Here is an 11,470-nt window from a genome sequence, read left to right on the forward strand (position 1 = left end):
ATAATGATAGGACATGGGGGAATGGTCTTAAACTAAAAGAGGATAGATTTAGACTAGACATTAGGAGGAAATTCTTCACTGTAAGGGTAGCGAGGCACTGGAACAGGTTGCCAAGAGTGAATGCGCCACCCCTGGAGGTGTTCAAGGCCATGCTGGATGGGGCCTTGGCCAACCTGATCTAGTGGGTGGCACCTCTGCCTATGGCAGTGGGGTTGGAGTTAGGTGATCTTTAAGGTCCCTTCCATCCTGACCCTTTCTATGATTCTATGACCAGTTGAACTCTCGGTCTGTTGAAGATCCAAATTCACTGAAGTCCATGCAGGGTGTCCCACTTCACTGCCCTAGGGAGCAGGTGCTGTGTGTATGCCTTTTTGGATGTGGGAGAGACCTCTTGCTGGACTCCTCAGTCATTCTGTAGTTCAGCTCAGTATTTGAGGGAAAGAATACCTTTGTTTAAAGCACAGACAGGTTAACGAGTGCTAGTCTGTCCATCCCTCCCTTCCCCTCCCAGCAACACTTACGTGTACTGAGTGCAAACAATCCCAAAGTAATATATCCAAATGATTCAAGGTGTTGTTGGATAAAAGTGGCTGAAATAGAACAGGGGATATGTGCTGATTGGCTGCTGTAAGCTAACTGGTGTATGGTCTCATAGTGTTCAAGGAAATTATAATGGTATTCCAGGAAATTGTAATGAATAAACTGTTGACCCCAATGCTCAGCCCTCATCTGAAGTATGCATCAATGAAGAAGTATGTAAAGGAAGATCTTTGCACAGTACTTTTATTTCTTAACTTCCCTTTCCCCCAAAATACAATTTAAAATCTTTGTTAGAAAATTTTCTCTTACAGAAATAATATTTTCCAGGAAGCTTCTGTGCAGTAATTGGAACAATACCACATATTCATATAGCAAGCAGAGGCATAAAAGATTACTTAATAAAATATTTAATAAGCCACTATGTTTGCTAGCTGGCAATGCTGAAGAATAGTGGTGCTAAAAAAATCTTACAGAAAGAAAAGCAATGCTGTAATTATCTAAGATGAACACAACAAATTTCTGGTCTAAAAGTCTTAAGAAATTGCTCAGCCAAGGTGATCTTTGTTAAATTAGATCTTCGTCACAAAGAGATAGCCTTAGGGAGTACATTTTCTCTTTGCCTTTGGAAACATTTTTTTTTTTTTTCATAAATCTGTCCATTTATCACTAAACTCTGATGAGGCATGAAGTTAAAAGGACTTTCTATATACATTTCTGGATGTTGTCATTAGAATTTTGGAGAGAAGTCCTAGGAAGGGTATTTTACATCCAATTGCACCAGACTATGATGATCCTTGTTCATAGACTTAGATTTTTTTTTTTCCACCCCAGTCATTGTTTTCATTATTCTAATTTCTTAGAAAAGAAGAGATTTTCATTCTATCCCTGCCTTGGTATTGTAATTGCTAAATGACTAACTTAGGGAAGGCTAAGTATTAAACATATCTGGTGGGACATTAGTTGTGATGATGGAGGTGAGACCAATGTGCAGGGAAGAAGTGGATTTTAAGAAGGAACTTCCAGAAGAATTTAGAGTTCTTCTACAGTAGAAGTGGTAAAATGTTCCATGTATAGGAATATTTGAAAGCAAGACAGTGTAGAAAAAAATTATTTCAAAGTCTGGGTACCGTCTAAGGAAAGAGACATAAGAAATATTAATTAAAGGCTATTGCATTTCCTTTCATTTGAAATCTTTCCTCCAAAATCTTTCTGGAAATCATTTTTTTGCACAGTCATTCATCTCTTTTGGACTGTCTACCTCTGAGCCAAGGTAGAACTTGGTTGTTCCAAAAGGCTCAACATGATTATGAATTAAAAAATAAACCAGGCCAATCCCTCACCCCAAACCCAGTCCCTTTGACTAAAGGTACTTTAAAAATATTTTCTTATGTTTTTCTGAAATTCATCTTTTAACTCTTTCTTCCCCAATGTCTGTGGCAGTCTTTTTTTGTTGTTGTTGTTGTCTTGTTTTCTATGTGAATGTCCTTGTTTCTTCTCTGTTCTATAAACTAGAAAAAAGTAGTTCAGTTGTTATCATCGTTGCATGCTACCAACAGTTGGTGCAAAGGTAATGATACTTGTGACGCTGGCATCTCTGCACATTCTTGATGTTTCAAGCATTTTAAATAAAAGTGATAGATACGTCAACTGAAGAGCGGATCACCCAGAGCAATTAACATGGTTTGAACCCAATAACTCTCATAACTGTAACACGCAAAAAATTTTCATTGCACTTTCTCAAGTACAATGGACACATCTGTTTTTCTTTGGAGATGGCTGAAGTATTGCTGACTGGATGTAAGATACTGCCCACAAGGAATGAGGTTTACTTGACACGAACGATGAGTGTCTTGAGTTCACAGAACGAGCCTGCCTTGCTGAGTCTCTCACGGAGGCTGTACAAGTCAATTGTTCAGCATCACTTTCTACACACTGCAGGACCCTTCCCTACATGAAATTTCCTTAGTGTTATGACAGGGCCAGTTACGAGTGAAAAGGATTTTCCTTGCAGAAAGAATTCTTTACCTGGCTAGGTAGATACTAAGGAAGGGTGGAGATTGCAGCAGCCAGGGAATGTGGTGTAGGGATCTGCAACTAAAAGTTGAAGTCACAGATTTCTCAAAAATAAATGTTTCCATTTGCTCAAAAAAAAAGCACCAAAATGGGAAGAATGAGATACTTACCACACTGCATGAGAAAACCCATCTACATGCAAGACACCATGACAAAACCTCTGCCTACGCAGCAGATTTCAGATGCAGGTGACGCAAATCCTGGGGCCCATTTGTGCAAGTTATCAGAGAAGCCTGGTGACAATGAGTTTGTTCCTCTGCTATCAGCCTTTCTTAGTAGCTGTTGGGTTCACCTCATGGCTTGAGTTCACATCTGCAGCCCATAAGAGGTAGCTAACAACCTCATAAGAATTTGCTCTTTGTATGTAAAGATGAATTGTATACCCTGAACTCTCTTAATCTCTGGAAGTTATAAATGTTTGCATGTCCTTGACGCTTGTGTTGCTTTTGCAAACAAGGCCCATTCAGTGCTTGCCTTGAGCAAGGGCACCAGTCTGGGCTGTCTGCATCCACAGGCTCCTGTGGTGTTCCTAGAACAGAGCTCTCCTCAGGGGTGCAGGCAACATCCACACAGCCAATACTGCCCCTGTTGGTGTCATTGCCTGATGCCCCGAATGACACCAGCCTCTCACTGTATGGAAACCTGTCCTTTGGATAGGTATCTGCCTTTGATTTCTTTTTTGTATCTTTTTCTTTGATCTCATTTTTATTTTAAAGTTACTCCCCCCCCCCCCCTTTTTTGGGGGGGGTGGGGGGGAGATAATTCATGCTGCTTTGTTAGTTAGCATTTTGGACTGTTGCATGCCAGGTTATATTGTGTGTTTCCTAGAGGAAAAGGCCATCAACTCACATTAGAAAGAGAGCAGATGAAAGGCAGGGCTGCTGCCCCGTGGACAAATGAGGAAACTGGTGCTCAGCAAGCTTGTGCTTTGCTGAAGCCACCAGCTGCATAAATGGCTCTGCTGGCAGCAAGGGGCTCTCAGTTCCCTCCTCCACTTGTGACATCTCATGGTGGGCAGAGAAGAGACACATGGAATGTGTAACACGTGTACAGAAGGACCATTGGCTCTTGGCACTGCCAAGGATGCATACAGCACATTTATACTGCTGATGCACTCAGTGGTCCTGCAAGCTGGATCTTCTGCACTGGGCAGTGATGTCTGAATGGGCAGCACACTGACATGTGCTGGTGCAGGCACTTGGGGTGAATGAAGGCTGAATGAGCGTAATCTACTCCTCTCCCTCCCTCCCTGAAACCACAAGACAGCTTGAATAGTTACAGGAGAGGGGAGAAAGAGGATACCTTAGCCTCCAGGATGTGCTTTCTTCAGCTTTTTCTGTCATTTTCCTCCCCCACCAGAAACACTAGAAACCTAATTTCTCCCAGATGAAAGCTGAAGCCACCCACAATTTCAGCTAGTAGGTGGCTAATTAAAATCCATGCCATGTTTTGAGACTTGCCATAATTTTATTCCTGGTTGTACCACTACAGTTGGTGCACCATGGGACCCAGCTCCCATCACAGAGCTGTGCAGAGCAGGTGAAGGATATATGCTCAAAGGGTATAGAGCTGCCTGCCCCATTGCTGCCACCTGGTCCTGCTTTATATTTTCTCAGGTGTCCACTGTCAATGTGACCAGCAGCTAATGTGGGAGCGTGTGAGGTTCAGGTGTGCTTTGTTGCAAATTAGTGTGGCTGTGAGGTGGGCAAAATCTTTAAGGTTGATTAGACAGCTAGAAAGCAGAAGCTGTGTCCACTTGTGGGATGGACACTAGGGCAGTGGGGCACATTTTTGTGTTTTACATTTCTTGAGTGAAACTGGGAATTTTACAATATGAAGAACTACTTACAGTATGAAGAACTGTGTAGTGAATTTTCACTCCTCCCTCAATCTTGACCAATTCCCATTTTGTCAGAAAAACCTTCCAGTTATTTCAGTGGGCTTTAGATGTCCATACTTGCATGTCACCTCTTCTCCCTTCTTCCTCCCATTTAACTGTGCTTCATTGATGGGTTGCATCAACCTTCTATTCTAAGGTTAAATTATTTGCAGATGTGAAGTAGCTTGAAAAACTGAGTCTAACAATCACTCTCTTAAATCAGGCAATAAATATGCACTGGGCAGCTGAGCTATTGCTGTTGCTGAATCGTGGATACACCTCACCAGCACAAGGGTGTATGGTTGTTCGTAGTGGCATGATGTGGTTGGCAGGGATGGATGCTTACAGAGCGATTTGCCTGCTGTGCTGTTGAAGTCCTATGGAAGCGAGCCCTCTAGTGGAAACTTTCCAAATGAACCGGTGCTACCCCTTTACAAAGCAGAAAGCCTGATAAAGGGATGAATGAAAGAAATGCCCAAGGCTGGGGGAAAAGAACAAAATAAAATAAAATAAAGATTAAATGTTCTTAAAATTTACTATTAAAAAAAAAGATTTTAAATCGATGGTTATGATAAATGATAAACAGCACCAAAATGCTCATTCAATGACATTTGCAAAACCCTATAAAGCACTATTTATTTATTTATTTTTTATTTTTTAATTGAAATCATGAGATTGTGTTAAGTATTACTTGAAAAGGAAAATATTACTTAACTACTTCATGAATTTTCAGGTGAAAAAGCACCACCCAAAGTGCTATGATTTCTTCCTCAAAGAGGACTTAAATATTTTATAGAAATGACTTTTTAATTTTTCAGTCATTTCTATTAAACAAATGCAAACAATTTACAACTAAGAAACAAAGTCAGGCTTTGTGCTTTAGCAAGCGTTATAGGCAGCACCTGCTTCTGGGCCAGAGACATCATGTGCTTTTCATTACCATCATTAGTCATTGTCAGCACATCTTGTTACAAGAGCAAAGCATAAAAGACCAAGACGGCTGGCCCCCTGTAACAAAATAGTGTATACTGAAGACTTTTATGTATTTTGCATATGCATAGGAATGTATGAAATGCTTAGACAGTATCTGAGATGTTAGATATTTTTAGCTGTCCTGGAGATGTTATTTAGAATTAAAATTCTCTTGTTGCGGTTACTGTGATAAGTCTTTGTAGGAAGGCACGTAGCAGCCTCAGCAGTGAGTTCCTCTCCTTTTGATCTGGCAGTGTATCACTGTGTAGTTTCCTACAGGATTGGTAATGTAATCCTATATTACAAGTAGTGCTTCCTTGTGTAAATATAAACCTGACAACTTTTGGGTGAACCTCCAGGTGATATCATAACATCACCATAACATAGCTCCTGCTACCAGCCCCTTGCACAGCTTGCTGGTGGAAGGAGTTATAGTCCTGAAATCTGCCTTCTTATCAGTTTGTGTCGTATCTCTTTCCACTCTCTCCTGTACCTAACTCCAGTGCTTCCTTTTTCAGGTCTGCCATCCCGCAGCTGCTCTGTGCCTCCTGTGAAGGCGGGGGGGCTGGCAGTCACCACGTTCTCCCACTTGGTGGGCAGTCAGGAAAAAGTAGAGCCTGCTCTACCCAGTGTACCAGAAAAACCTACCCTGTTCATGACAAAATCTAAACCTGTGCTTCAGCACATCTGGTTGCATGGCCAAGGAAGGATCTCTTGGAGCTGTTCTTCGGTCAGCCACACAAGGTGCTGCGTGTAGGGAGGCGCATTTGAAGTGCTTCTACACAAACGCATGCAGTGTGAGGAGTAAAATGGATGAGCTAGAAGTCTTGACCCAGTCCCGCAGCTACGACATCATTGGCATAAGCAAAACCTGGTGGGATGAGTCCTGTGGATGGTGTGTTGCAATAGACGGTTACAGGCTCTTCAAGAGGGACAGGCAGGGTAGGCGGGGTGGCAATGTATGTGAAGCATGGGCTGGACTGTGTGGAACTTCAAGTTGGGGATGGCAAAGTTGAGAGCCTCTGGGTAAGGATTAAGGGACGAACAAATAAAGGAGATGTCGTTGTGGGAGTCTATTACAGACCACCTGGCCAGGATGACAACACCGATGAATTTTTCTTTGCAGAACTAAGAGATGCCTCAAGATCAGCTCCCCTTGTCCTAATGGGGGATTTCAACTTGCCAGACGTCAACTGGGATCACCACACGGCTGACACGAGCAAGTCCAGGAGGTTCATAAAGCACCTAGATGATAACTTCTTGGTGCATGTGCTAAGAGAGCCAACTAGGAAAGGTGCGCTCCTAGATCTGTTGCTGGAGAACAGAGAGGGTCTTGTGGGAGACATGGCAATTGGCGGCCGTCTCGGTCGTAGTGACCATGAAGTGGTTGAGTTTAGAATTTATGGTGACAGAAGGAAAACTGTCACCAAAACTTCAGCCATGGATATGGGGAAAGAAGACTTCAGGCTGCTCAGGGAACTAGTCAGCAAGGTCCTCTGGGAAACTGCTTTTGAAGGCATTGGCGTCCATCAGTGCTGGTCAATCTTTAAGCACTGCCTCCTAAAAGCACAAGATCAGGTGATTCCAAAATATCGGAAGTCAGGCAAGCGGGGCAGAAGGCTGGCCTGGCTGACCAGGGAACTTCTACTGGAGCTTAGGCGAAAAAAGAAAGTGTACGGCTGCTGGAAGGAGGGTCAGGCGATGAGGAAGGAATACAGGGATGCTGTTCGTGTTTGTAGGGAGAAAATTCGTGTGGCCAAAGCCCAACTAGAGTTGAAGCGGGCCGTGTCTGTGGGCGACAATAAAAAAGGTTTTTTTAGATATGTGAACAGAAAAAGGAGAACCAAAGAAAACATAGGTCTGCTACTAGATGGGGAGGGTCTCCTCACCAACAATGACATAGGCAAAGCGGAGATGTTTAACGCCTTCTTCACCTCTGTCTTCAACACTGAAGATGGGCTTAGGGACCCAGGGCACCCTGAGCTGGAGGACCATGATGGTGGGAATGACAAAATCCCGAAAGACCCTGAATGTGTGTGGGATTTGCTGCTCCACCTGGATCCATACAAGTCCATGGGTCCGGATGGAATTCATCCCAGGGTGCTTAAAGAGCTGGCTGACATCATCACGGGACCTCTCTCAATTATTTTTCAACGATCTTGGGAATCTGGAGAGGTCCCATTGGACTGGAAGCTGGCAAATGTTGTACCAATTTTCAAGAAGGGTAAGAAAGAAGACCCTAGCAATTACAGGCCTGTCAGTCTCACGTCAGTGCCTGGTAAAATTATGGAGAGGATGATCCTTGAAGTTATTGAAGCGCACCTGGGGGACAATGCAGTCATTGGTCCCAGCCCACATGGGTTCATGAGGGGTAGGTCCTGCCTAACAAATTTGATTTCCTTTTATGATAAGATCACCCATCTAGTCGATTAAGGGAAACCAGCTGATGTGATCTTTTTGGACTTCAGCAAAACTTTTGACACGGTTTCCCATAGGATCCTACTGGACAAAATGCCCAGCATACAGCTAAACAAAAACATCATACGGTGGGTGAGCAATTGGCTGACGGGCAGGGCTCAAAGGGTTGTGGTTAATGGGGCCACATCTGGCTGGCGGATGGTCACTAGTGGGGTCCCTCAAGGCTCGATTTTAGGGCCAGTCCTCTTCAATGTTTTTATAAATGATTTGGATGTAGGACTAAAAGGTGTTTTGAGCAAACTTGCCGACGACACCAAACTTGGAGGAGTTGTGGACTCGAATGAGGGTGGAAAGGCCTTGCAGAGAGATCTGGACAGATTGGAGAGCTGGGCAATCACCAGCCACATGAAGTTTAACAAAAGCAAGTGGCGGGTCCTGCACCTGTGATGGGGCAACCCTGGCTATATGTACAGACTGGGTGACGAGACGCTGGAGAGCAGCCCCGCAGAGAGGGATCTGGGGGTTGTGGTTGACAGCAAGTTGAATATGAGCCAGCAGTGTGCCCTGGCAGCCAGGAGGGCCAACCATATCCTGGGGTGCATCAAGCACGGCATTGCTAGTTGGTCAAGGGAAGTGATTTTCCCGCTCCACTCTGCGCTGGTGTGGCCTCACCTCGAGTACTGTGTGCAGTTCTGGGCACCACAGTACAAAAAGGACATGAAACTGTTGGAGAATGTCCAGAGGAGGGCGACGAAGATGGTGAAGGGCCTAGAGGGGAAGACGTATGAGGAACGGCTGAGGGCACTGGGCCTGTTCAGCCTGGAGAAGAGGAGGCTGAGGGGGGACCTCATCGCAGTCTACAACTTCCTCGTGAGGGGGAGTGGAGAGGCAGGCGACCTATTCTCTGTTATCACCAGTGACAGGACCCACGGGAACGGTGTTAAGCTGAGGCAGGGGAAGTTTAGGCTGGACATCAGGAAGAGGTTCTTCACCGAAAGGGTGGTTGCACACTGGAACAGGCTCCCCAGTAAAGTAGTCACTGCGCCAAACCTGTCTGAATTTAAGAAGAGATTGGACTGTGCACTAAGTCACATGGTCTGAACTTTTGGGCAGACCTGTGTGGTGCCAGGAGTTGGACTTGATGATCCCTATGGGTCCCTTCCAAATCGGGATATTCTATGATTCTATTCTATTCTATGATTTTCCATGTCTTGTGACCGCATCACAAACAACTCCTCTCAAGGTAAGAGTTTCAAACATTGTTGTTTTCAAATGTATCTATTTTCAGACTCTTCTTTACATGTGATAAGAAAAGACAGGGCCCTAAGAGGAGACATTCATGCACTGGTCAGACAGACAGTAGTAATTTCACAGTTTGCCTTCCTACGCAGAAGGACCATCTTGATAAGCTGTGCCACTCGTGAATTGTGCTTGTCCACGTTGCTTCCTGTAGCGTCAGTATAGGAGATCTGTTCTTAGACCTACGTTGCAGCTTCTGTGCATAACCTACAAATACTTTTATGATCCAGATATGTCCTTGTATTCTGTCTTTGGAGGGTCTATATTTTGCCAATTTGGTCTCATCCGGGGGATAGCATAGAGATGTTCTCATTTATATTCCCAAAACATAAGTTATAGACAGAGATAAGCATGTGTTGGGGGCATGAGGAGGGGGTGAAAAAAGGGATGGGAAACAAAGGCAGTGGTTTGGCACTGGCCTGGGGCTGTGATGACTTGGTATTGCTATAGACTTTTATGTTCCCTGGAATTTTAACTCAATTCCAAAGAGGAGGGAGGAAAACATGATTTTAATTCAAAGTGAAACTGGTTCTGCCATTGTCAGACAATAGAGAATTCCACTGCAAGGCATTGTGTATTAAATATTTAAGAATAGAGCTGTCTGAAGCTTTGACGACTGTAATTTGCCTTGATATCATATGCTATGTTATTATCTTGTAACATTTTAGTTTGGATTTAAATCACAGCTGACATGAAGGCATTTGTTTTGTTCATGGTTTACTTGACTAAAGTTTGAAACTACTGAAATGTATGGAATTAGATCATTCCAGGTACTCCTCACAGAATAAATATTTGAATTCACAAGTCTTGCCAGAGATCAATGTGTCTGTGGAAAACTACATTAGAAAAACAACAACAACAAAAAACTGTTCAAAATGTTCCATCATGCTTTGACTTAACCCACCTGTAAGAGGCACAAGAGCTGTTCCACTGAGTGGTGCTGGTGGAGTTCCCCACTGTCTTTGTAGTGAGGATGGTATTTAAAAAATAAAAATAAAGGGATTTCTTCTCTCTTGCTCTGCAGACAAAGAGTGCTTTGTGACTGTACTTCAAGAGAACCATGTTTCCAGAGACTGCTGAAGTCAGCTGCTTGTGGAAATCCTGTAAAAGGATGCTCCACAACATGGAGAGCAAAGCGATGCAAGTTAGGCAGGATGGCAACTGGCTTCTTTCTGATGTTGTTCAGGGACATCTTTCAGGGATGCTTCCATACAGGCAATTGGACATGGCTGAAAGGTGGAGCAGGTTGTTAGCTTTGTAGAGGCTCCCATGCTATGTGTGGAGAGTTTATCATTTAGTCTGTTTAGCTATTTGTGTTTATATTAATATGTAAATTTAGTAAAATTTTTATCTTCATCAGAAGGATCTGGATCAGATAATGCAGAATTGAAGCATCTGTGGGTAGCTCTATTTCCATTAAAGTGAGCATGAATTGCAGAAACATGCTCTGCATTTGGGACTCAAGTTCAGGGAAATTAAAGCTTAATACCTGGTCTTGGACTGTTCCAGGTAAAGGAAAAATTTTACAATGTATCACCTCCTTATTTTCAGACTTGCAAAATATTACTTATAAAAATTATTTTTTGCCAACTTCTGTAGTAATGGTAATTGCCTTACTGAGCTATGCAATGCTAAGTAATCAATATTAATATTAATTAGTCTAATGACACATTTGCAGTAAAGAAGAGGGTATGTTGGCAAATAATGCCCAATCTCTTCTATCAATGCTTGAGTAACGTACAAGAAGTGAAAGCAATTTATGTAATTATGTAGAGCTCCTAAGCAATCAGACCTGACAGAACATGGTTCTTCGGGGAGTGCTGTTACATGGCTCAAATATACTCTAAGGCAAGCAGTCATCTCCAGTAACCCAAAGCATCTGCAAATCGCCCCAAAATGCATCACCCACAGGATTTTACTACTATTGAAAGTTTGTTTATTTTTTAAAATTATAGGTTCTACCCTTGCAGTGGACTAGGAGTGCAGTGCAACCTTGGAATTGGCAATCACAGAGCTGTGCCCTGCCTTCTAAAAGCATGTCAAAAATGTAAACATCAAATGATCCCAAGGTTATTGTAAAGTGAACCTGATATGGGGGTTTTGAAAGGCTGGTAAAATTTTGGCTTGAAGTATAAAAATCGGTTCAGTTTCACATTTTCTTTTAAAAAGTTTTGGCAAATATTCTTATTGAACAGGAGTGTTCATTTACAAGGTTGAGGATGAAAAGCTGCAACGTGTTTGTAAGCATAGGTGACAATCCAGTGTTTGAAAGGTTCACAGCACTTGAAT

General features: G+C 43.1%; 1 protein-coding gene across 2 annotated transcripts; it reads left to right on the top strand.

Annotated features, from left to right (window-relative positions):
• Positions 1 to 5,482: 5,482 nt before the first annotated feature.
• On the top strand, positions 5,483 to 7,993 carry LOC310897122 (uncharacterized protein). 2 transcript variants are annotated; one of them, XM_083830368.1, is made up of 3 exons: positions 5,483 to 5,748; positions 5,983 to 6,208; positions 6,591 to 7,993. In XM_083830368.1, the coding sequence occupies exons 2-3, from the start codon at positions 6,160 to 6,162 to the stop codon at positions 7,895 to 7,897; spliced, it is 1,356 nt and encodes a 451-aa protein (XP_083686494.1). In that variant the 5' UTR covers positions 5,483 to 5,748; positions 5,983 to 6,159; the 3' UTR covers positions 7,898 to 7,993. The 2 variants fall into 2 exon arrangements, with proteins under 2 accessions (XP_083686494.1, XP_083686493.1); XM_083830367.1 differs by having other exon boundaries at positions 5,983 to 7,993.
• The last annotated feature ends 3,477 nt before the right edge of the window (positions 7,994 to 11,470 follow it).

This window comes from Anser anser, assembly GCF_964211835.1.
Source record: "Anser anser genome assembly, chromosome: 3".
Classification (NCBI taxonomy): domain Eukaryota; kingdom Metazoa; phylum Chordata; class Aves; order Anseriformes; family Anatidae; genus Anser; species Anser anser.